Source organism: Lonchura striata, chromosome 17 (genome assembly GCF_046129695.1).
Source record: "Lonchura striata isolate bLonStr1 chromosome 17, bLonStr1.mat, whole genome shotgun sequence".
Classification (NCBI taxonomy): Eukaryota; Metazoa; Chordata; class Aves; order Passeriformes; family Estrildidae; genus Lonchura; species Lonchura striata.
Window position 1 is genome coordinate 11,470,996 of NC_134619.1, and position 25,968 is coordinate 11,496,963.

The 25,968-nt window shown below is 44.3% G+C and overlaps 1 protein-coding gene across 5 annotated transcripts in view; it reads right to left on the reverse strand.

Moving 5' to 3' along the window:
• Positions 1–246: 246 nt before the first annotated feature.
• The window catches only part of PTPRT (protein tyrosine phosphatase receptor type T), a 465,371-nt gene continuing 439,649 nt past the window's right edge, over positions 247–25,968 (reverse strand). For all 5 annotated transcript variants that reach the window (XM_021535473.3, XM_021535470.3, XM_021535472.3 and 2 more), the window contains 9 exons: positions 25,214–25,368; positions 21,917–22,052; positions 20,610–20,759; positions 16,348–16,521; positions 13,229–13,360; positions 9,324–9,449; positions 6,921–7,084; positions 5,632–5,767; positions 247–4,910 (listed from right to left, as the gene is read on the reverse strand). In XM_021535473.3, the coding sequence (XP_021391148.1) occupies positions 4,857–4,910; positions 5,632–5,767; positions 6,921–7,084; positions 9,324–9,449; positions 13,229–13,360; positions 16,348–16,521; positions 20,610–20,759; positions 21,917–22,052; positions 25,214–25,368 (1,227 nt within the window). In that variant the 3' untranslated portion in view covers positions 247–4,856. The remainder of the gene's footprint in view (positions 4,911–5,631; positions 5,768–6,920; positions 7,085–9,323; positions 9,450–13,228; positions 13,361–16,347; positions 16,522–20,609; positions 20,760–21,916; positions 22,053–25,213; positions 25,369–25,968) is intronic.

Below are 25,968 nucleotides of genomic sequence, written 5' to 3' on the forward strand. Positions count from 1 at the left end.
GGGAAAGAAAGAGCACTTGCATTGAAATTGTATATTATGTATGTATGGCTATAGAAGACTGCAATCTAAATAAGCAGGAGCACGGGAGGGTTAACAGAATCCTCATTGCTCACATCTGTCTCTTGGACTTAGCTGGCTCCTCCTGTTCCTCTCTCTGGGCAGGGCAGCTGCAGTGCTTTGTTCTGCCCTCACACAGCAGGAATAGGGAATTTTTGACCCAATGGCAGTAGTTACGCTGAATAAATGTTGCCACTTTTGCCACATGGCCCCCTTTATTTTCATTCAAAAAATGGGGTTGACACTTAACACAAATTCAAGATTCTCAAATGAAAATGCAGCAGTTTCACACCAAGGTCTTGAGATGCCCCTTTCACTGGCTGGAGTGATCACAAAAATTAACTGTGCTGCCAACATCATAGAGCTGATTGTTCACATTTATTACAGGACAATGAAGTTTTCCAAGGGGAACTTTTCCACCACATTGCCCATCCAGGACCATGCCAAGACTCTGCACTGCTCTGTGACTTTACTAAAAATTCTGAAAATGTGACAGATAGAAGCACCTCATATTTGAAGATTCCTCTCTTGAGCAAATCTCCTTTTATCTTTGTCCCTCAGGATTTATTCCCTCTGTCACACTCCGAGTGCTCCATCTCCACAGCACAGAATGTGACATTACGTGTTTTTTATGATCTTGGCAGGAGCTCAGAAGAGTGAGATGAGAGCAGCTGTGCAAGAATGAGAGCGAGAGCAAGGTGCAAATTTCCTACCTGTTTCAGGATCCATTTCATTTGCCTTCTCCTCCAATGTTTGGTTTCTCCCAAAGGAGATTTCTTCTCCTTTCCTTCTCTTCCAGATGGAAACTGGTTTAACTGCCTCCTGAACCGCCTGCTGCAGGAGCCTCTCTCCTTCCTCTGACTCTACAGTACACTAAAAGCAGTGACCAAAAATCCCTGGCTTGAGATTCCCAAGGGAAATCCCACAAACTACTGCTAAAGGGCCTGTGGAAAGTAAATGGAAAAGCCACTCTAGCATCTTAATCTACTTAAATCTGCTGCTGTGGGATCCATGTGGCTACTGAACTTTTTTTTCGCCAGGGAGTTTATAGCTCCAGAATAAAAGGATAGAAACTACTGATAACGAGTGGAATTCACTGCTGTAGTTACACCATTAATAATTTAAGATGTTGGTTACCCCCTGTATGAGATAGTGACCCTGAAGCACCTGTTCTTCCTTGTATTTCAAACCAAACTTTACACCAACTCTGTGCTATCACAAACAGTTCCCCCTCACCTCTGAAGGATCTCTCCATGAGAGTAAGTTCATCTTCATTATACCCATTCAAATATTGTCAATATGATTTTTTTCCAGCCTAAGATTCAATCACTGAGGAATTCACCTTTTTTTTACTGCACATTATCACTTTTCATCCACAGCAGGGGATGCTTAGGCTGAAAAGCTCACACTGACTATTAATCCTTCCAGGAGTGAGAAAACCTCCTTTATCTCGTCTCATAATTTCTTTCTTTCCCCATGAAAACAAACCCGTCACCCATAATCTTGCTTCAAACACATTACCTACTTCACTATGGGCTGTTCTCTAGGGTTTAAACAACCTCAAGGTAATAAAGTGATTTAAAGTGATCTTTTCCACACAATTCCCTTCATCATTAATTCACACTTGGCATATATGCACTGTGCAGGGAAGAACAGCATGAAGATCCCTGAGCCAACACAGACTGGAGCTGGGTCAGTCCCCCAAAAGCACAATAACTGCAGGAATTTACAACAGTTTGGCAACACAATCTGCAGTGTCTGCTGAGCACCTTTTCATATGGGTTTTAGGCTGGACATTAGGAAGTTCAGACACATGGTTGAGTAGCCACATAATAAGCTGTGACTAACTGTTGGGCTGTGGTAACCAACATTTGCATTGAGATCTTATAAAATGTAAAATTAAGCTTAAATATATTTTCCTGCAGTTTTTGCCAACATCACTTGGCTTTTGCAGAGGGTTGAGCACACAGGGAGTTGCTGTGGGCCAGCTGATACAGGTATCTGACCCTTTAGCGGTGTTTTTCATACCATAAAACACATCCAAACCTACTTCCAGACCCTAAACCAGTGCTGTTCTGCTCTGCTCATCCCACATGTCCTTCCCCTCACTCACACACCCCTCCTGTGGGCTTAACTCTGGCATTTCAATCCACTTTCTTTTAAGTTAAGCCTAAATGACCTCCTACACTTCACACCTCAGTGATACTGGCATTTCTTTACCTCTGTGTTCCCTTATCCCAGCTGTCACCCTCAGTGCTGGCCTCACTCCCCTAAATCACAAGGGAGACCTGTCACTGTGCTGCTTCCTACGTAAAATTAACTGAATGCTAATTACTAATTAATATTTCTACAGTATCCACAGGGAGTGGTTCCCTTTGGCTTTCTGGAATCAGCAGAATCAAAAACACTTTGCTGACTTGTAGCTTCTCCATACCTGGGCAGTTGTTGAAAAATCCCATCCTGGGATTAGAATTCCCTCTTCCCTTTTCTCTCTCAACACCTGACCTACACTGTTCCATCCAGCCAACTGTAATCAAAACACCAATATTAGACTTTTCCTCACACTTTTATCTCATAGTTTCACTTTGCCTTCTAGTTATTTTTCCCACTGAATTGTTTTTGTTTAGTTGCATAAAGAATAAAAACCCAGTTCAGACAAGTCCCTTGAGATGCCAGATACCCACAGACAGCCCCAACTGGAACTGAGGTTGATTTAATTATTTTTTTGCAGGCAACACAAAGGATCAACCAGAAACAGCACAGAGGCTCCTGAGAGAAGGTGGTTCATGACCAGTTAAGACCTCCATGACATTAAAGCCAAGAATCCAAAGCTCCTTAGAGAAAGCCCAGGTGGTTCAGCATCCTTTGCTTGCCAAGAGGGGTATTAATGAAAGTCCAGGCATCCTTCCCTAGGCTGGGCAGGTCCTGGTGGATGACAATGGTTTGGCTGGGTACTGGTGTGGCTGAATCAAGAGCTGCTTTTGCCAGATTTCATTTCCATCCCTCCTGGTCAAGGTGAGGGTGTGACTATTGAAGAAAGAATGACCGTGAAGCAAAGGTGTCTTTTGAATTCACAGACAGAATTAGCAAAATATTTTGAACTTCTGGCACGCTCCGTGCCAGACATGGGCAGGACAGAGCTCCCAGCAGCCTCTGAGTATTTACCTGAGGGTGGAAAACTACAGGATTATAAGAAAATGGGAGTTTCCTTCAACTCTTACCTTCAGTCTATCTTTTAGCAAGTCTAAATTTAAAGAACCCTACACCCCAGAATTCATTTTACCCATGGAGCAACCTCATATCCCACACCCTCGAGATAAATAAATGGCTAAATTGAAATACTAATTATTGTAAAGTCCTGTTCATTCAATTATTTTTTTCCCCAAGATTACCCTGCAGACCTTAGTGATTAACTACTTAAACATACTTTTTCAGAAAAGCAATTTCTTAGTTGCTAAGAAGTCAGAATGAGGTCCACAACCGTGGCAAAACACATCTGGTGTTTGCTTCAGAGAAGGAGACTTGCACAGGCATTTTTGCAGGATAAAACAAAAGCTGTTTTGCTTAAGAAGAGAAGTTGCTGTGCTGGGCTAACACTTCTCTTACAGGTGTCAGAATAGGTTTCTGTGTATGTACATCACCTTTCCTACAGCTCCAATAGGTTACAATTTTGAAGCTTGTAGGACCTGGAAATAGTGAGGAAATCTTGCCTAACCCCAATTTTAAGAACCTTCAGTGTTTTAAACTCTGGAGCAGGAACTTTCTTTGCTGTCTGCTTGCACAGTGCCTAGTTCAGCAGGGTCCTGGCATGACTAGGGGTCCTAAGTTCTACAGCAATACAAATAATAAATAAAAAATAGTCATACATAGTATATGAACACTAATACCTACTTCATACCCTGTTTGTCAGAGACACACTGCACCCCAGCTAATACTTGGGAAATGTGGTAACCAAGTTGCCAAAGTTGCCAGACAAATGCCATTTGTTTGGTGCAAATATTTAACCTTCAGGTTCAAGTGGCTGGGAAACTCCTCAACAGCTTCACCAGCAGCCAAAGGACACAGACCAGAGGGATGGAACTGGGTCATGCACAGCCCTGAAGTCGAGCAGAAACTGGGAGGAAATATTTCTGCGGAGGCAGTGGATCCATGAACAGCTTCTCATCTCCACCATCTATTTTCATGCTTAAAGGGACTACATTTGGGAAGAGAATTCCAGCATAGTCTTTTTTTTTTTTTTTTTTTTTTTGTGTTGGCCTTTCCATTTGGAAAAACAAATAAAAGGAAACAGATAAGGTAGACAAATTGTAATGAAACATTTCATGTATCCCCTATGGCTATCTCATTTTTCCCAAATGACTGCTGCATGAAATTAAAAAATTAAAAGGCTGGGATTTGAGAACAAAATTATAAATTAAAAAGGAGACATTTAAAAGAGAATTTCCTAAGGGTTTCATTCCTTCCCCACTCTGCAGCAAGCAGAACAAAAACACAATCCAAAAGAGGAGAGAAGTCAGAGGGGATTAGAAAGTCCAGTCTTTCAGCCTGTCTCCCATGTTGCTAATTTTTACAGTAAGTTATTTAAGAAGCAGTAGATGTTCCGATAGAAAGCAGGCAGCAGCACACACAGGCATCGCCTCCTCCTTCCAGCGAGGTCTCTGCAACCTCAGTCTCTTGCTGAGAAGGAAGGAGAAGTTTTCCTTCCCACACTTGTTACTGCCTTCCAGTGTGGGACAGGGGAGAAGCATCCGCCAGAGTTTGGGGTCTGGCACATCGTGGGGTCCCCTCCCTTCGCTGGGCTAAAAGGAACTCAAGTATTCCAGTGCAACCTCGTATACAAATTTATACTGTTCCTGAAAGAGAGGACACAAAGGAACGGCATTAGGATATGGGAAAATTCCTCAGAGCCTCGTTCTACAAGCAACAATACCTCCTCCCTCTTTCTTAATAGCCTTTGGCAGGAGCTGGCAAACGCTGGTTGTGTTTCTGAGTGATCCTGAGCAAGCATGGCTGGGAGATGGTGTCGTCAAAGGAAGAGAAAAGCACTCAAAGAGACAGCCCCAGTCTGCACTATTCATTATTTTCCTCCAGCCCTCACTGCATGTGTTGTTCTGAGGCACGAACTCAGGGTGATGGATGGAGATGACTGAATTCAGGACAGTTTAATCTCCTGGGCTGCAGGGAGCCAGGCCTGGGGGCTGGACTCATCTCCCTTCCTGGTTTCCAGATGTGTCACAGCACCCAACATTGGGCTGGGCAGGAGGACAAATCCCTGCATGGACAGGAGGACAAATCCCACTCTTCCCACAGACATGGTGACAGTTCTGTGGGGGTTTGACCTCCTGAGGCAGCTGGGCATGGGACACAGGGTCCATCACCCTGCCAGGGCATCCCCTCTTCTCAGAAGGAGAAGCAGGAAGATTCACTGAACATGCTAAAACAGGACCAGTTTTAACTCTGGACATTCCCATTCATTTTGATTCATCCTGAACGAAGCCATTTGGACATTTTCTTACCTATGCTGAAGTCCCTTGCACACACACTGGGTGGGGAACGAGCAGCAAGAAGCCTTACCAGTGACTCCACCATGTTGGATTTGTTATTCCGTAGCGTTTTCACTATGTGGAACACGTCGATGATGTTCTGCTGTTGGATCATCTCGCACACGCTGCAGATGGCACAGAAGGTGCCGCTGCGCCCTCCGCCGTTCCTGGCACGGGACAAAAGAGGGGAAGTGGGGCTGGGGAGGCTGAGGGAAGGGGAGCACACACAGCTCACACCTCATGGTCTCTAATGGAGAGATTCCTGCCACGTGGAAGGTCTCTAATGTTAAGGGCTGATGTTCAAGGGTTTGTGTGCCTAAAGGGGCTCCAAGAGAGCTTGAGGGGGGCTTAGGACAAAGGCATGACAGGACAACGGGGAATGGCTTCCCACTGCCAGAGGGCAGGGTTAGATGGGATATTGGGAAGGAATTTTTCCCTGTGAGGGTGGTGAGCCTCTGGCACAGGGTGCTCAGAGAAACTGTGGCTGGCCCTGGGTCCCTTGAAGTGTCCAAGGCCAGGTTGGACAGGGCTTGGAGCACCCTGGGATATGGAAGGTGTCCATTAGGAGTGGTATTTGGGGTCCCTTCCAATCCAAACCACTCAGTGAGTCTGTGAAAGTGGAGACCTGTAGAACATGGGCAGGTATGGAAGGGCTGAGGGATTCCTGGAGTGGGGAACAGGGAAGCTCAGGGACTGCAGTGCTGTAAGCCCTGCTCTGGGTTGACAGCAGCTCTGTCTGCACTCCAGTCATGAGACCTACAATGTGCCAGGGCTCTTGGAGTTATTTCTCACTGCAATCAGTAAAATCCCTGGGCCAGGATACTATAATGCAGCACAATATTCAACTTGAAGTGTATTATAAATTTACTTTAACTCCATTTTCACCAGCTGGAGCCTGGCAAACCACCATGTTACAGTGCGCTCAGGCCAGGTTTTCCCCATTTCCCAGGACCCCATATCAGATAAACCTGGACCCCTCCTTCCAGCCCCAACAGGGTTGGTGGAGAGCCAAAAGAGCCCTCCCTGTCCAGAGCCTAGGTAAGGTGATGTCCCTTCCTGTTTGCTGTCTTTCCCCTGCTCTTCCCTCGGACCATGCAATAAAAAGAGCTGGACAACCACATCAGGGTTAGAGCCTCTTTTGGAAATATTTGTCCATCTCCTGATGTTCCTCCCCTCAAGGCCTCATATCTCTAGGCTAGCCTGATAATTTAGGGACTGAGAGAGAGGAGAAACGTCACCACCAGACTTCCAGATCCACGACCCAGTTGTCTTCACCGAGCAGCACGTGAGGCTGCAGAGACATTTCCCAGCCCTACTTACAGGCAGTGGACCACGGTGCGCCCGTCTCTGCCATCGTACTGCTCCTGCCACTTCTCCAGCCTCCTGACCACCTTCAGCAGGGAGCGCTTGGAGGGAGGGGTGTCCCTGTAGGCCGGCCAGCCGATGTACTGCAGGTGCTGCACGATGCGGTACCCGTCCTGCGGCTGCAACACAGAGCCTGCTCAGGGGCTGCACGGGGCCAGGGAGGGATGGGCAGGGCTGGCAGCGCTGCTGACACACCACCCTGCCCTCTGCACCTGCAGTGCTGCTGTTTGTTCTCCACAAAAACACAATCTGCACTAGGTACAGTGCAGAAACAAGGGCTTTCCTCTAACCTGGATAACAATTGTTACCGAGCTGTCAGAACTCAAAATGTCCCTCAGACATTTTTGGATGTTTCATGCTCAGGTCAGAAGCATTTGAGACCCTGGCAGGCAGCTGGAAACTGCTGTGATTTTGGATTTGAACCATGGAATGATTTACCAACCTTGCAAGAAGCACAAGAAGTCACAAAAGTTTCAATACTATAGTAGAAGTAGCCACAAAGTGGAGGGAAGAATTTTTGAGTGTGTACAGGGGGTTTTGGTTTTGTACATGGGGGTCAGAAGTTTTAAGATGGATTTGGGATCTGGGCCTGCCCTGTCCTCCCTCTTTCTTCTTCCCCACCTCCATGTTCTTGGTGATGTTGGCACTCACAGATTGGTTTAGAGTAGAAAAGCACCATTTAATATAGGTAATAGGCACTGGGGAAAACTGTAACCATGTAACACGTAATGTACCATACAAAAGATAGAAAAGCACCATTTAATATAGGTAATGAGCATTGGGAAAAACTGTAACCATGTAACACATAATGTACCATATAAAAGATAGAAAAGCACCATTTAATATAGGTAATAGGCATTGGGAAAAACTGTAACCATGTAACACATAATGTACCATATAAAAGATAGAAAAGCACCATTTAATATAGGTAATAGGCATTGGGAAAAACTGTAACCATGTAACATGCAATGTACCATATAAAAGACAGCAGCAGCCCTGGGCGGGGAGAGAAGAAGCAGTCGGGGTCAGAGAGGATGTCAGGGTGTGTGTGTGCCTCTGCCTGAGCTGTGAGCAAACCACAGCAGCCCCAGAAGAAAATCTTTTAGATAACTTGCAATAAACTGCCTTGAGAGCGAACAACAGAGACTGCTGAGCCTTTCTTTGGAAGCTCGGGTTGGAGGAGAGACTTTTCCACCACACGGAGCCACCCCTGACCTAGAGGTGAGCTCTGGTGCAGAACCAAGACCAATGGGAGCCGTGTTGAGTTTCCAGAATAAAGTTTCATCAAACTGCATAAACAGACCAAATGTGTCTTTGCTGGTTGACTGTACTGTGCCATAGGAAGTAAGGGGCAGCCCTCAAAAATTCTCTGGGGATTGTGGAGGGAAAGGAGCCTCACGAGTTTGCTGGCAGTGGCCGTGGTGCTGGACATGGGTGAGTGCAGAGAGCGCACAGCACCTGCCCTGCCAGCCCTGCATCCATGGGCCAGCTCCATCTGAGAGCCACAGAGCCTTGGTCTGACCGGTTTTATGACCCCCAGGCTCTCCCTGAGGCACAGGAAGGTGTCTGATATCCAACCAGTTTATCAATTTCTGTGGCTGGACCACAAGGTTCCCTCTGCAGTGCCACACCTGAACAGCTGTGCAGGCTCTGACCATGTGGACACTGATGGGTTACACTGCATGGAAATATAATTTGCAGAGCCTGCTTCCATTTCTGGCAAGAAAAAATGAAAGAGAAACAACAAAGGAAACATAATCAATCTGAGAAACAACTAATGAGAGAAAAATCCTCTGCTGAAGCCCTTTCCTGCAGCCCTGAAGTCGGATTGCCAGGGCTCAGTGTGCAGATAAACTTTGTTTCTATCATTTCAGCTGTCCTGGGGCTGAGGGACACAGACAAAGAGTTGCTTACAGAAATGGCAGTTGCTTATTTATAGGGAAAGCAGTGGCAGTTGGGAATCCCAGTCTAGCCAGTAAACATTGCATCTGTCTTCAGAGACACTGCCTGGGAGCTGACAGATGGAGAGCTGCTGACACCATCCCAGTTTATTTCCTGCAATACTGATGGCTTTATATTGGCTACTAAGTGATGAATTGTTCTCAAATATACACAGAAAAATGCTCACCATTTAAATACAGATTTTCAGCTCATATCATCCACTTGCTGCTTTCAGCCAAGAGTCCTTTAGCAATGCAGGCTGATTAAATGTTAATTAAAGGAAGTAGCTGCAGTGGAATTTCATTCCTAGGTGAGAGATTCTGCATCTCTAAACCACAAGTCTTGGCTCTGCTTCTTCCTCGAGCCAAAATGTGTTTTTGAGAATAACTAAGGAATATGGTATTTCTTCTCTCTTACCCTGGCCATGTTGCAAATCCGGAATATCCGGTTGATGATATCTTCATCAATGTCTGCTGAAACAAACTCCACCTGGATTGGGCCATAACAACAGGACGTCTTCTCTGGCCAGTACTGCATGCAGAGCTAGGAAAAAATACAACACCAAACAGAAACCTTAATTATTAACATATCAAATCATTCCTTTTGCATCTATAACCAGCTCAAAATCCATCACCAATTTGTATATCGTGGCTTTGTTCAGAGACGATCTCGCTCTAGCTCAGTAAAACGTTTTATATCCTGAATATGAAGAAAAAAAGAAATATATTTTAGGGCCTGGACTTTTCTTCCCCTTTATTTTTGTATGAACACAATTTGGAACTGATTGAATTCTGAGTCTAGAGGTGCAGAGAAGGTGGCTGACAAATGAAGCTTCTGTAAGGATAGAGATTTAACAGGAACATTGAAAGATTAGTGTCTGTAGATAAATTTAATAGGAACCTTAGAGATTTGGTAAAAATGGGGAAACAGTACAGGGACCAAGAAAATTAATCTTAATTCAAGCAAACAGGAATTTCTTTTTTTCTGTAAGATAAACTTTTTCATTTTCTGGCTCTATCAGTGAGCAGGGGAAGGAGAGTGAGTTTGTTCTGAGAGCAACAAGAGCAACTCTTGTTTTGAGTGTGAGCCACAACTGCACTTCTGAAGTTTGTGAAGCAGGCTGGGAGTCTTTTTCTTGTGCTGATATTACTGAGTTCAAAAAACACCCTATGCACACAAATTACAATCTAAGGATTTTAAATCCAGCTGGAAATAGATCATGGCACAAAAATATTTTGCATGAGATCTCATTAGCAGTTTCTGCTAAGATTGTATTTCTTTGTGGCTTTTTTTTCCCTTCCTATTTTCAAGTGTAATTTTGTACAAGTTTTGAAACCCCCAGATGCTCATTTGAACTCGATCTCAAGCTTTTCAAGTTCAATCACTGCCAGCAACGACGCCAAGCGCGTGCATGCGGCTGCATTAATCCTGCACTCCTGTTCTTCCTTTGATCATACAGGACTGAAACTGGGTGGGATAGTCACACAATCTTCTGCATCTTTGCCCTTGTTAGTTTTTCAAGATTAAGCAAGCCAGCCAAGACCACACAAGCAAGTCCTTTGAAGGGTTTCTTTACTCTTCCTTCAGACTTTCAAGCTGCCTAGTGATCTCCTCTCAAAGCATCTGTCCCTCAGGCAGGGAGATGTGAGCTGAGCAGGAGCCTTAGCAAACAACCTCAAGATGCAATGGAAAGCAGAAAAAGATGAAACCTTTCCATAGGATGGAAAATTCGCTTCTGCCAGAGCAGGTCTGAGGTCTGTGAAAGGCCACCTCTCCAAACACACAGGTGTAGACACTGCTGAAAACTGCCTGCTGTGTGCGCTGACCTCCACAGGGGTTTATTTGCCTTTTCCCTGTAGTCAGGGCACAGCCTGGGATCAGGCACTGATGAACAGACAGGGCAAGACAATACTGTCATGCAAGGACAGGGCAGGCACAGTGACAAGTTCTCTTCCATAAAACTCCTGTCCACAATGGATCTGATGATCTGCTGGAGGGTAGGAAGGACGGGCTTGAGGCCACTCAGTCACACAATGGTTGTGTGTGGTCTGAAGGGCAGCAGAGCTGGGGAAGGGTCTGGAGCCCCCAGGAGCAGCTGAGGGAGCTGGGAAAGGGGCTCAGCCTGGAGAAGAGGGGAAATGGGGGAAACCCTCTCACTCTCCACAAATCCCTCAGTGTGCAGCCAGGAGAGGGGCAGGCTCTGTTCCCAAGGAACAAGGGATAGGATGAGAGAAAACAGCTTCAAACCGTGCCAGGGAAAGCTTAGATTGGCTGTTAGGGAAAATTTCTTCACTGACAGGGTGGTCAAGCAATGGAACAGCTGCCCAGAGCAGTGGTGGAGTCACCATCCCTGGAGGGATTTAAAAGATGTGCAGATATGGCACTTGGTGGCATGGGTTAGTGGTGGCCTTGGCAGTACTGAGGTGGACTCAATGATCTTAGAGGTCTTTTCCACCCCAAATGATTCTGTTATATCAAACTGTCTCACTGGTAGCTCATAAAATACAAACTTTAAAATCCTCCTTAACTTCCAGTACCACCTGGGTGTTCTGGCATTGGCTGCACTCTCAAAGGAGGTGACACTGTGCTACAGAAACTGTCAAAGTGACTTCATGCACTGCCAAATCCACTTTTCTGTGCCTACAGACCACATCATCACAGCAAAACTTTGCTATGAAAAAAGCCCTAAGCTTTGTGCAGGAAGATAGTCACAAGAATAACACTGACTAGGGCTGAAAGGTTTGTGTTTTCCCAGAACCAAGTGTGAGAAAGTGTGTTATTTCCAGAAAAAGGTGGGTTTTGCTTTAAAGTGTCAGGAAAAAAAAAAGGTGAAATTTGTCTCTGGATTCAATGCCAAGATGTAGAATCAAGGAGATGAAGAGGAAAACAGAAGATACAGAGGACCTCTGGTTCCTCACAGAGTGGTGGGACTCTGCAGGGCACCAGGAGAGCCCACTGCTGAATGAAGCTGTCACTGGAGCTGGAATGGAATCCCACTGAGTTCCCCCTGATGGGACATCCCCTTAAGGACTGGGATGATTGGCTTCTTCATCACCATCCAAAAAGAGACCAATAATTCACTGCCTTCAAGTGTGGTAAGACAAATGAAAGAGATAAATGAAAAATGAATCCATGAAGTACCAACTGTTGAGGGCTCCTCTCCTCTCATTAAACAAGGGCTGTAATGGGTGAATTAACCATGCCAAATGTACTCTCCACACAAATTGCATGATTACACCTTTTTGAAAGCTGTTATCCTCTGCCACTCATCAGCAAGGTGGCTGGAGACACCAGGGCAGGAGGAATGGCAAAAGCTCCTTCCTGGCAAGCTCAAATGCTGAAAATAGCCAAAATCCAGTAGCCAAAATCCAACTTAGACATGGAATTAAAAAGTAAAAATAAGATATAAAAGGACTATATTATTTTCTAACTGTGCAAAGCACATTTCTCAGAATTACACGATCATACTGGAAATTGTTCTGGAGAAAGATCTTTCAAATTGTTTCAGCTCCCTTGGTTTAATTCTTCTGGAAGTGCCATGTGAAAAAGGCAAACATGAAGCACTCTGGGGCTGCACTAGGGAGCATTTTCCTGAACCAAACAGACAAAAATATGAAAGGGGAGAAAGTGGGTTTGGGAGGGAAATTTTGGCCTGCTAACACAAAGTAATTCTGTAATAGATAAAGTATGTATATAAAACTGTTTGATGCTTTGAACTATATTTTACATAATTTTATATCAAAGTATTTCTATAATAAATGGGGAGACTTTATAGAAACTTTCCAGTACATAAAAGGGGCTTACAGGAAGGCTGGAGGGGGACTTTCCAGAAGGGTGTGGAGTGATAGGAAAAAAAGGGAATAGCATTAATCTGAAGAAGGGCAGATTAGATGCGATATCAGGAAGAAATTCCTCCCTGGGAGGATGGTGAGGCCCTGGGACAAGTTCCCAGAGAAGCTGTGGCTGCCCCACCCCTGGAAGTGTCCAAGGCCAGGTTGGATGGGCTTTGGAACACCCCAGGATAGTGGGAGGTGTCCCTGCCCATGGCAGGGGGTTGAAGTAAGATGGTCTTTAAGGTCCCTTCCCGTTCAAACCCTTCTATGATCCCTCTTAATTACAATAAGAATTACATTACAAACAGCCAGGCATATGGACTGATTCTCCATTAAAACCCCAAAACATCACCTATTACTTTCCAGCTCCCCCTCATTTATTTATTTGGGCAGGAGGGCAGCCACCCCAATAAAATGACAGCAGAGACTCTCTGCAAACCCCCTGGATTTGAGAAGGGAGTGACATGCCAGGAATGAGGAGCCACTCACCTGTGCTGCATCCATCTCGTTGAGCATCACCACTGAGGAGCAGTTGTAATCAAACACCAGCCTCCAGAAGTCTGTGATGGTGTTGGGCAAGGGGTGCTGGGTGACAATGAAGGCAGCAGGCTGCTTGTGGCTCTAACAAAAGGGTAGGATTAGTTAAAAAAAAAAAAAAAAAAAAAAAAAAAGAAAGAAAGAAAAATCAATCAACTTTTATTCAAAGGAATATTATACCCGGGAGGCTGTGGGGAGGCAGTCTGAGCCATTTAACCAGATTATACAAATCACATCTCCTGCTCCTTGTTATCGCTCCACAATGAATGAACACCTCGTAATGGGATTCTTCTGCTCCCAATAAAGACATTTCATTAAAGAAGTGTCACAAGAGCAGAGATTACCCAAATCAATTATTTATATTTTGAGACTCAGCAAATAATGCTAATTCTACTATTACTACTACTATGACTATCAGTAATATTAATAATTGGAAGGAAAACAGCTGGAAGCAAATGTTCTCCTTTGCTGCAGTGGCCTCCAGGAACTCCAGAAGGGATTAGCCCCGTCTGCTGGGGCTGCCTGGGGGTGCAGTGTGACAGAGGTGGCACGTTTGGATCCCAGCCATCCTTTATGGGCTTGTGGGGAAGCATTCAGAGCCTGTGACTTTGGCATTTAATTTCTGATGTTATTCATTCACCTCAAAAAGGCCTCTGACCTCAGTCTCCCTAAGCACGAAGGGGTGGAGCTGTGCTCCCAACCTCTGCAGGGCTGAGTTAATGAATGTTTGGGATGAAAGGCAACAAGCTGAAAACTTTATCTCTTCCCAACCACGGCAGGCAAGGCTTAAACGAGCCTGGAAACTGCACAGTCCTTTGTGCTGCACATCTGTGAAACAGACTTGAATCAAAAGGCACACCAATTCTGGGGTAAAGAAAAAAACAAAAAGCACAAGAAAACCCTCCAGCAGAATAAAATTTTGGATTTAAAGTGAATAAATAAATAAAATCCTGAAGTATTAAGCTGCCCATTGTGGGGGGTTGCCTTTTCTCCTCCATGTGAGGCAGATGTGGGTGGAAGTGCTGGGCAGGGAAAAAGGAGCTTCTGAGTGTGCACATGTGAGGAGGGTGATGGGGAATGATGTACAGAGAAGGGAAACAAAAGGATTTACTGGGAAATTTTCATCTGAAATGGACTTCTGTCTTTTTCTCCACTCTGCATTCCACATCTAGAAACACCAGAATGGGTCAAAAGTTGTTAAATACCAACCAGTGGTGGCAACGGAGTGGCAAATAAAATACTGAGCTTTATCTCTTAATTCAACACGAAAATGTTCCTGCTATGGATTTTTCATGATGTGCCAGTAGCAAATTTAGTTAAACTCTTGGCTGAAGGTCATGTGTGCTTGTGGGATTTGCCATCAGGAGAAACAGAAACCCTCCCCAGCTCCTTGCTACAGGTGAGGACCCAGGTTCACTGTCCTGTTTCAAAGGGAAGGTGACACAGAGGTGTGAATTACTCATGCAAGAGAACATGTGTGAGATTATGGGGCAACGATGATGTTAGGGACACATAAATTCATGTTTATCTCTGAACCCCATGGATTAAACACAAATTTATCATCCCTTCTTCATGGCTTGACTCACGAGGTGACTTAAGTCTCATTTCTTAAGGATTATGTTCCATTGTTTTAGGGGAGGGTGAGGGACACTTTTGCTCCTGTCAGGGCAACATGGGATGGATGGAGGGTGTCCTCTAAGAGTCCCTGCTCAGTTCAAGACTTCACACCTCAGCAAGAACAGCTAGGAAAATGCAGGATTCTGGCTGTTCCCCTGTGATTATTTTTGTCCCCAAAAGTTCCTGAATCCTTTATGGAAAGATAAAGGAGAGCCAAAGAACATCATAGCAGCTGAATTTCAATGACAGGTGAAAAATTGCTTTGTACCAAAAAAAAAAAAATTAATCCACTAGAATTTTTTGGGGAAGGATCCAAATATTAACAAAGTGATTTGAGGTAACGAGGGTTGAAATGTCCAAACATTCCCAATCCCTAAGAAACCAAAGACTGGATTGTGCTTCTGTAGATGTGCAAAAGCACTAAACACACTTTGAAAAAACAAGCTTCCTTAGGCATGTTTGCAATGAAAACATCACAATCTTGCTGAAAAAAATCTAAAATAAATTCTGTGACTGTTTGACTGAATATCTTAAATGCAACAGTATCACTGTTTCCCAAAGACTGAAGAACAGAAAAATTAAAAAACAGAGACCCTGCTGCTGCCAGGGAAAAATGATGGCATTTCACCCTGGATCATATTTACACATACTCCAACTGCAATAATTAGTGGCTTTAAAGACATTTGTGTCCAAAGGCAGCACAGCAAAAAGAAGCCATCAACATAATTCATCTTTCACAAATGACCCGTGCTGTGAGATTCCAGGCTATAAACAAAGCGAGGGAAAACGCCTTTGGACAGAGTCACATCAGCTCAACTCACATTGTTTTGCTTGAAAATATTTTGCACATTTGATCCCTGCATTCCCACATTCTTAACTGCATAAGATCATATCAATCACTCACTCCACACTGCAAATTACCCTTTTCAAACAGCTGACCTGGCAAACATTGCTCTCCCCAATGGATACAAAACCAATGTATGGGAAAAGCTGTCCCCCCACTTTTTTGTTTATCTACCTTGCTGTGATCCAGCCTCAGACTGCACAATGAGGGATGCCTTTGTCAAAAACTTTCTACCAATGTGGTGCAGAACTAGGATGTGTGATTGAAGAATAACAGCATGTAACAGAATATGCTGAGTTGGAATGGACCCTCAAGGATCATGGAGTCCAACTCCTGGCCCTGCACAGCACCATCCCCAAGAGTGCCCAAAAGTATTGTCTGAAAGCCTCTTGAACCCTGTCAGGCTGCTGCTGTGACCACTTCCCTGGGATAATCATACTCTAGAGGGCATATTTTGGTGACAAAGGGAAAATTCATGTGTTTTGCCCAATTTGGAGATACCAGACTCAGAAACTACAGCTAAGTAAGTATTTTCTTCAGATCCATTCTCCCAGAAAAGCATCATGAGAGGGAATAAAGTCATGGCAGGGCGTGCCAGAGCAGTGCTTACATCCATGAGTGCAGCATTGATGTAGTTGCTGGACTCCCCATCCACGGAGATGAGGAAGGGCAGGCAGCGGTCCAGGGGCAGCACGTCCATGCAGCGGTTCTTGTCGTGGTTGCGGGGCAGCAGCCCGATGCTGCAGTCCTCCGGCCGCACCCGCGGCGTCACGATGTTCAGGGTCTGGGCAGGGCAGCGAGAGGGAGCAAGGACACAAAAAGGATGAGTGCCTTGCAGCTCACTTCCAAGAGTCACAGAATCACAAGGTTGGAAGAGGCCGCCAAGACAATTGAGCCCAACCCAGCCCCAGCATCTCAACTGAACCAGTGCCACATCCAGTCTTGTTTTAAACACACCCAGGGATGGTGACTCCACCACTGTGGTGTTCACATTTTCTGAACAGAGACATGATTCTCTTTCCCAGGATTTTTCCTGGGAAGCTGTGAGACACAGTGAGAAAGCTCAGAGAAAGAAAAAAACAATTCTTATCTCTATTGGCTGCTCCTGTTGTTTGGCACATGTGGAATGTGTTATGGAGATTGTTTACCAAAGAGTGATTTGTTATTTGGACACTGGTGATGGCTGTGTGGATTGATTGCCCAGTTGGGTCAAGCTGTTTTGTGACTGTTTGGAGACAGTCACAGGGTTTTTTTAGTATCTTTTTAGTATGCTATAGTTCTAGTATAGTATTAATGTAATATAATTTAATTTAATAAAAGCAATTTATTCAGCCTTCTGCAACATGGAGTCAGAGCACGTTATTCCCCCTTCGAGGGTCGCTGCTTTGATACACCACCTCCCTGGGCAGGGCATTCCAGAACTTTATCAATCTTTCTGTAAAATCTTTTTCCTAATATCCAACCTATATTTCCCTTGGCACAGATTGAGACTGTGTCCTCTGGTTCTGTCAGTTGCTGCCATATGCACAGTATGTTTGCTTTAAAGGGACTCAGAGTAGCAGTACTTTGGCTATTGCATATAGGTAAAGACTTATAAAATAAGAGCCTTGTTACTTTTGTAAAATCATGGCTCAGGCCTGCTACTTCAGCTAAGCAGAAAAGGGCTGTGGGAAAGTGACTCAGGTGAATTAGAGGTAGAAAAACAAATTACAGAACCACCACATGCTCACTTTGTGGTTTACGGTGGTTGGTTGAATTACACTTGCTGCGCTTAAATGGGATGTAACTGATTATGAAGTAACTGCTTAAAAAAGGCCTGGTTTTTACAATAAAGGGCTCTCCTTTGCACCTGCCTGGGGACTCTGTGTTACTCAGCTTCAGAACATTTGGCATCCCAGAGATAAAAAGGAAGAAGCATGAAGGAGCTTGTTGCTGTTGTAACATGTTGTGTTGTGCAGATTATCCTGAGGAACTCTTCCTAACACTGTTAGCTCCAGCAAAATTTGAAAGCACTATACACCTCCCAAACATTTCCAGCTCTAAACCCACAGAGCAGCTAGATAACATTCCTGTTCTTTCCTAGATGTTGGAAATAGGTGTCACAGGTAAAAGATGCAGCTTTGAGCTGGTGATGGAGTGAAACCTCCTCCTGTTTCTACCATCCTTGGTAGAAGGATGGAAGCACAAATTTATTTGTGTGGAAGCACAAATCCTTCCCCTCTTCAGGTGGGTCCTGTGCAGGTGTACCCTGAGTATTGACCACCCAGCAGGTCAGACTGTTCAGAGCCTTTGGTGATTCCTCAAACTGCTGACTTATCTTATAAAAACCTAAGATGAAATGTCATTTTGAGTTTTTTTAACAGAAAAGTCTATTTGATTTATATATTACTTAGATTGCTACTTTTCTTTTGAAGTGACACATAGGATGCTTCACTTACATAGTCATACCTAATCTCTGGGGCCTTGCTGTCAGTCTTTGACTGTTATCTGCCTTTTCCACAGCTTGACAGACTATGTTTCTTTAAATCTATTTTACTTTTGTGTTCCCCATTGTGGAGGCCTCCTGACAAACCAGTCCAGGTTGGTCAGCAAAGATCAAAACTCAGAAATCAAAGTGAATGCATCTTAGCACCAGTGCTTAAGTGGTGGTAGATCAATGGTTGTCTGATGTCATTGTATTTTCACTTTTGCATCTCCCCTTCCTGAGCAAAGCCCATGGAGTCCAACAGTGAACTCTCTGCAGACAGAATAATACAAAATATTTACAGGCAAAAAAAAAAAAACAAAACAAAAAACCTAACGAAGAGCTAGACTTCTGCCACAGAGAGGTTATGAATGAAGAAAAGAGGAAGGTCAAACAATCCAAGATAAAAGAATGTGTCAAAGTATAAAATTTGAAGTAATATAGTTGCTCTAAATTATTCAGGTTCTACATTGTCTGGAGATGGAAAGCAAGGAGTCTGGCTGGGGAAACAACATGAAATCTCAGATCTCTGACAGTGCAGATAATCAGGCAGGTAACTTGCTAGCGATTTACTCCTGCCTATTTTATGCTACTCCCCTCTCTTTCTTGTTCCTGTACTGATTCAGATTACAAAAACTCTCCAGAGTGAGCTTTCGTATGTCCAGACAACATGTAGAGCACGAGAAATACATCCAGCCTTACCTCAGGGCCAATGGGACCTAAATACCACAAACTGCAAGCACAGATCTATAGTTATATCAGCTGGTTCCTAAAGATTGCAGCAGAGATACCAGCTTTTGCATTAAATCCAGACAATCAGGGCTGAGGAATGCTCTGAGCCAAAATCCTGTAAAAATAGATTCTACAACAAGACAGACACTGAACCTCTTATGCAAAGCACAGTGGAGCAGTTCCTTCCCACAGGAGCTGCCAGCCCCTGGCAGCTCAAAAGAACAAGCACAGAGGTGACAAATCCTGTCTCATATCATGACAAAATACACCCAGCAAGTGGTGGCTGTTTTTTTAATGGTGTTTTTTTAAACTGCATTTGATGAAGTTCGGCTCTGGCTCCTTCCTGGCAAACTAGAAACACTTTTACAGACCTGCTATCACTTGATAGAACCAGATATTTTTTTAATTGAACTGCCATCAGTTGGGATCCACATTATTTATCTCACTATACCAACCCCGATGATTCCCTGTAAGGCTTCAGATAAAAGACACACATTCTGCCTTTACATAGAGAGGGTGGAAAAGAAGCATCTGACTCAGGCTGGGGATCCCAAAAGACATCCTCTTGCTGCCAAAGACACTTTCCTGGGAGAGGAAAAGCAATTAAAGCAATCTAGCAATCTCCACCTTTTTACTCTGAAAATGAGTGGCCTCAACAAATTGTAGATGTCTCTTTCTTTCCTATCAAACTCACCTAGCTCCAGTTTTCCCACAGTCATTTTTCCCCCACATCGATGTTGGCTCAAAATCAGAGATCCACAAAATTTTTTGATTTGGAAGAGACTTTAAAGCCCATCTATTCCACCCCTCCAAGCCCCGTCCAGCCTGGCCTTGGACACTGCCAGGGATCCAGGGGCAGCCACAGCTGCTCTGGGCACCTGTGCCAGGGGCTCTTCAGCCTCACACTAAAGAAACATAGATTCATGGGGAATAAGACTGGAAAACTTAGTTCAGTGTTCAGAATTCTGGGTGAATTCTCCACTTTGTGAGAGGAACAACTGCACAGGGCCCATGTCTGGAGTGTCCTAATCCCATTTACCAGGGTGGGGTAAGCAACGGGCACAGGAAACAAAGGAGGGGCCCACATTTTGTTGCTTGCCCTGGGCAAAGAGCACTAATAGAGCACTTGTGAGTTTTACTGCCCATCATTTTGGATCTCATCACCAGGTACCTGGCAAAACATCTGCAGTGAGCTGAGGGATTAATTAATACTTAATTGAAAATTAGCAATAGCCAAAATAATGCTCACTGAGTTCCCTCTCTCTCCTGTGTGGAAGGTTGTCAACAAGTTGATTGTCAAAGCTTGGAAGCACCATATGAGCCACAAGAATGGATAATAAGGCACCTTGAGGCATAAATGTTTCTGTATAAATTATGGAAGGAAACGAACAACAAAATACTCATTAAAATAAGAAGTACAACATTATGTGTGAAAATTAGTACCCTTGCTCTACTGGAGTGATGGGGACAATTTTTTCCTTGCTCAAGGCTGAATAGTCCATGCTCAAAAACAAATCTGTGCCTGACCAAGTAGTAAAACAAAAAAAATCAACTGAAATCAGACCTTGGCTCAGTGTCCCCCTTGTCTGCTCTGCTGGAAATCACAAAATAACACACAGAAATTGATTAAACACCTTCAATACACCAACTGCAGTGACTGAGACATATGAAATTACCTGAAACTCATCTTTTATCTGGCTGGAATTGGTCTGTGGATCCAGTCTGCTGATGTTGTAATATATGGATCTGAACTCACAGACTGGAATGGCTGTGTTGCCACAGAGACATGCCTCCAAAATGGCATCATGGACAAACACGTACTGCTCCTGCACAGGGGAGGAGATATTAAAATCACATTTTTAATATAGATCATGAAACTCTTCATTTTTCTTAAGTCATGCCCAATATGCATATTTGGCTCTGCTTCACGTGGAGACAAATTACACAGTGTGCTGTGTGACAGCTTTGTGAGCATATTTCATCCATCATTGAATGTGAGGTCTCACGTGTTCATTTCAGATTTACAAGGAAAATGGGGAATTGGCACTCTCAGGAATGTTGGGACAAAAGGGGGGTGGGCTGAGGAGGACATCAGGGTGTAAAGCCTCTCTGCCTACAAGGCAATGGTCACCTCCAATAACACCAGAGAAACACAGAATTGTTTAGGCTGGAAAAGACCTCTAAGATCACTGAGTCCAACCCAGCATTGCCAAATTCACCACTGAACATATCCCCAAGTGACACATCTGCATGTCTGTTAAGATCCTTGCAGGGATGGTGACTCCACCACTGCCCTGGGCAGCTGTACCAGGGCTAGGCAACCCTTTAAATGAAGAAACTTTTCCTAATACACAATTTAACCTTCTCTGGCACAGCTGAACAGAACTTAATGGTTTTATTCTGCGTTCTGGGTATTTTGGGTAAAACTCTTTCCCTAAATAAAGAGAAGTATGGGAAGTCGAACAAAGTTAACAGCCCCTCTCTGTTCCAGACTATTGTCCTGTCCCAGGAAGGGAGGGAGTTAAGGGACACACATAAAACCTGTGCAACAGGATAACAGTTCCACAGGAGTTTGTGCAGCTGCCAGACACTGTGTGATGGAGCAGCTTGCTTAATCAGCACCCAAAGCTTGAATCGAAGACGTTTTGTTTGCTTGGCTTGTAATTGATATACACTAGGTACTACTGGAGCCTGAAGTGCTCCTATGCATGAGTCATGAGAGGTTTCAGGAGCTCTTTTTTCCTACTATGAGAATAAAATGAATCAGCAATGCACAGACTTAAACTTCAAGGCTTGCCCTCCTGTCTTGGAGGCCCCGAGTAGCTGCCATTGAATTGATTGGGTGCAAATCCGGGCATGCTCAGCCACCAAAAGTTCTGCATAATCAAGGCACAGAGCGAGCCAGTGTTGACTTCATAAATTGCTGGGCAGAGAAGCTGACAGGAAAGCAGCACCTCGTGCAGGGAGAGCTGCTGGCACCCACCTCTGTCTGCACCAAATTGACCCTTTGGGAGCGCAGCTCCCGCACGCAGTTGAATATATCCACCACGCCCTCATTCTCTGCCATGTCCAGCATGATGTCAATGGCAATAAAGCACCCTGTCCTCCCGGCCCCAGCACTGGAAAAGAAAAAAACAGGAGGATCTGTGTGACTCAGGGCCTGTGGAGAGGCAGGGCTTTGTGGAGGAGAGAATAACAGCAGCACACACACCGCTGTCTCCTCCTGAGAGCCGCTCCTGCTCCCTGCAGGATTCATTTTTCTGCTGTAGGATTTAAGAAAATGAGGGGAAATAGTTTTTCTTGAAAGGGAAGCAGAAACAAAAGTTTTGTGTTATTAAACATCAGCAAAATATTGCAAAAATACTCATTATAATTTTACAGGTCAGGTCACTTGTACAAAACAGACACAATTCCAGAAATTTTCTTCCCTGGGACTCTCCAGAGGGCATGCATACATTTACTCCAGTGGGCATGATGAAAGGAGCTCAGTCCTCCACCTCAAATGCTTGTTTTCCCTTTGGAATCCAGAGGAGTTTGGATCCTGAGGAGGGTGATTTGAAGTTATGGATTGTAAATCACACAGAAAGGAGCTCGAGGCTACTTGAACCCTTCAGTTCAGAGCTCCCCACTGCTTGTGAGAATCGGGCCATCTCCTGCAAAACTGTGCTGTCATCGTGTCCTCCTTCCCCTCTGGGAAATCATCCAAGCTGCTTAGGTGTGAAGGATGGAGAGAGGAGAACGTCTCTTCACATTACTCTGAAGGAAGCAGAACTCTGCTCAAACCAGGGAAACTTCAGCTGCACTGAAAACTCCACCAGAGCCGAAAGCAAGGAGATATGAATGACCATAAATTAATGGACCAGATTAATCAACTGCTGAATAGTGAGAAGATATTTTTCATTTGCAGAATTTTAATGAATAAGTGGCATTTCCTCTCCCTTTATCTCTCAGCTTTTCAGAATTTTAACAAATAGTTTCAACAGTTCTATATTTAGAGGATCCTGGCACTTCATAAATATCGAACAGTGATCTTATCCAGCCAGGCATCAGTGGGGAGAATTTGGTAATTACCACTTAAAGCAAGTCATTAAAATTCAAAAGCAGATAAATAACGTGGAGGAAATGGCATTGATTAATTAAAATGCGAAGGATATAAAATCTCTCCTTGCTTTCTTGGTGACAATGACAATGGTTCAGACACCTTCCAGGGCCAGCCCCATACCATGACACCAAAGCAGCAAACTCAGGCCCTCAGCTGTAAATGAAATCTCTTCTGTCAGTTCCTCAGGCTTAGCATTACTTGATTATAAAACTGATTGCTAAAAAAAAAAAAAAATTCCAACAAAACAAACACCCTCTCAATCCAAAAATGCTTAGAAAATATAAGGTTTAATTGATTATCCTTCTTAAGGTAGTTGTGGGATATATTTTCTCTCTCTTTCTCAAGACACAGAATGGGAACTAGAGACAATTCCTTGTGGATGGAATGGATTAGGGGTGAGACTTTGGGACAGCTAGCTCTGCTCTCTAGACTTGTGCTCAAGCTCTTTAGCTCACACATGCCCTGAGCCCTGCAGACATAGCTGCTGCAACAAATCCAAACTCTGGTTTTGTAGCAATGCCTTTCCTTGCATTCAAAGTCATTTAACTCCTTTTATTTATCAGCTGGAAGTCCCTAGAATTTTGCCAGCTGGAAGTTTTTAATCTGAGATTCCCACCCAACTCTTGGGCTTTCAGGAAGCCAAGGTGCCTAAGAGCTGTCAGCCAGACAAATATTTCAGACCATAAAAACACAAAATCATAGAATGGTCTGTGTTGGAATGGATCTTAAAGATGGTGTAGTTCCAACTCGCCTTCTGTGGGCAGGGACACCTTCCACCAGACCAGGTAAGGCCTTTAATGGTGACACAAAGCTGAGCTGCAGCACATGGGGGTACAGAGAAGCAAAGTTGCTTTAAAATTCCCTGCCTTTGTGTCGGCATTGTCCATTCTGCCACATGAGGTTTGAGGGCTGGAATGGCTGTCCCAGATATTCACCACTTCCCCAGCTCTGCCACGAGCATCCAACAGAGCACAGACCACTGTGGGGTCTTCTACATTTGAAAGGTCCTCTCTGACCTACTCCCATCATCTCTAACTCATGGCAGCTTGGCTCCAGATCTGCCACTTTAGGGAAGAAAAGCATTCGTTTCCTGGCTATGAGTCAAGGGCTTGAGCTAGGAATACAACTAAGACAGTGAAAACAATATATTTTAATTAAGAGATTAAATTAATCAAGTGGTTGAGTTAGAAATGTAGTTAGCAAAGATCATCCATTGTGATTAGAGCTTAACAAGGAAATTAATTGATACCAGGTGGGGATAACTGAAACAAAGTTAGGAATGACAGGTGAAGTATTGTAAAATGGAAGAACCATGAATATCAATGGCTTCTAAGAACGAGAGGAGGTTTGGGCTGCGACCAGCAGGTCAAGAAGCCCTGCCAGCTTGACACAGGTGAAGAGTTTACCATGAGGAAGACATTTTACTTCCTCTTCAAAGAACCCACTGACCCATTTCAGAGCCCACCGACCCAATTAAAGACGACAATTGTGCAGGCATAATGGACATTCAGCTAATTATAATACAAAGCCAGAGAGTTAATGATTATCTATTAGGAGTCCCAGAAACTATCTGAATATGTAAAACTGTGGACGTGACAACCTGGTCAGAGAGCAAGAAAACTAGATAAGTTTCCCCAGAATTAGCCTGGGAGACTTTAGGGAGCTGGAGATAAACAATGATAGCCAATTATTAAAAACAACCTGCAGGTGTTGCTTTCCTAATATCTATTTTCTTGTTATTCTCATAAGATTGTTTATAAATGGGCATCTAGTTAATTAGCCAGATAGGTGAAATGTATTGATTAAATGACCAATCAGGTGTACCTGTATTGATCAGGGTATAAAAGAAGTGGTTCAGAGTAAAGATGTGTGCTTATGCCACTTAGCCTTCTGATGACTTTGTGTCATTTCTTATTAAACAGTGACCTCAAACCTTTTTTGATAAAGAGACAGCAGGAACCTGTGACTCCTTGCCCATGTCTTTGGAAATGATTCCACATGTGTCCAGTGCTGTAATAAATATACCCTCTTTTCAACTTTAATTCGTTGAAGAGTCATCTGTCCATGCTTCAGCAAGGCCCACAAACGATACCCCGAAACAGCTGCTGGTTATTGCCAGGCGAGCAGAAAAGAGGGGAAAGCTGCTGGAGGAGAGACTCAGGTGGAGAGCTGGCCTACCTGCAGTGCACCACGATGGGTCCTGCCTCGGGGGGGTTGAGGAACTTCACCTGGCGGACGAAGCCCAGGAGCCCCGTGGCGTAGCAGGGCACGCCATGGTCTGGCCAGCTGGTGAAGTGGAACTGCCGAATCTCTCGGATCTCATGGTAGCCTTTCTGAGGAGACAACACAACCTCTATTTCTCTTCCTTCAGACTCCAGTCAGCATATTCTGCTCCCTGCTTCCCTCACTCGTGCAGAGGGATAACAAGCACTGAGCTCTCACTATTCATGGAAATGTGTCCCAAGCTGCTTTTCACTCTAAAAATAGGTTTTCAGCCAAATTCCAGTTCCCAGTGAAGTGGGTAACGCTCACCTGAGGGCTGGGAAGGTGGGTGCAGGTTTTCAGTTCCAACCTGTGCTCTGAGAGCTCATACCCACCTCATCACAGAATTACAGAATAATGAGGTTGGATGAGACCTCTAAGATCATCAAGTCCAACCTATGCCCTAACACCACAACTAGACCATAGCACCAAGTGCCAAGTCTAGTCTTTTTTTAAACATATCCAGAGATGGTGATTCCGCCACATCCCTAGAAAGACAATTCCAGTATTTTATTATTATTTCAGTGAATTTTTTTTTCCTAATATCCAACCTAAACCATCCCTGACATAGCTTGAGGCTGTGTGAGCTTGTTCTGCCAGTGCTGCCCAGTGGAAGAGATTGACCCCACCTGTCTGCAACCTCCCTTCAGGAGCTGTAGAGAGCAGTGAGG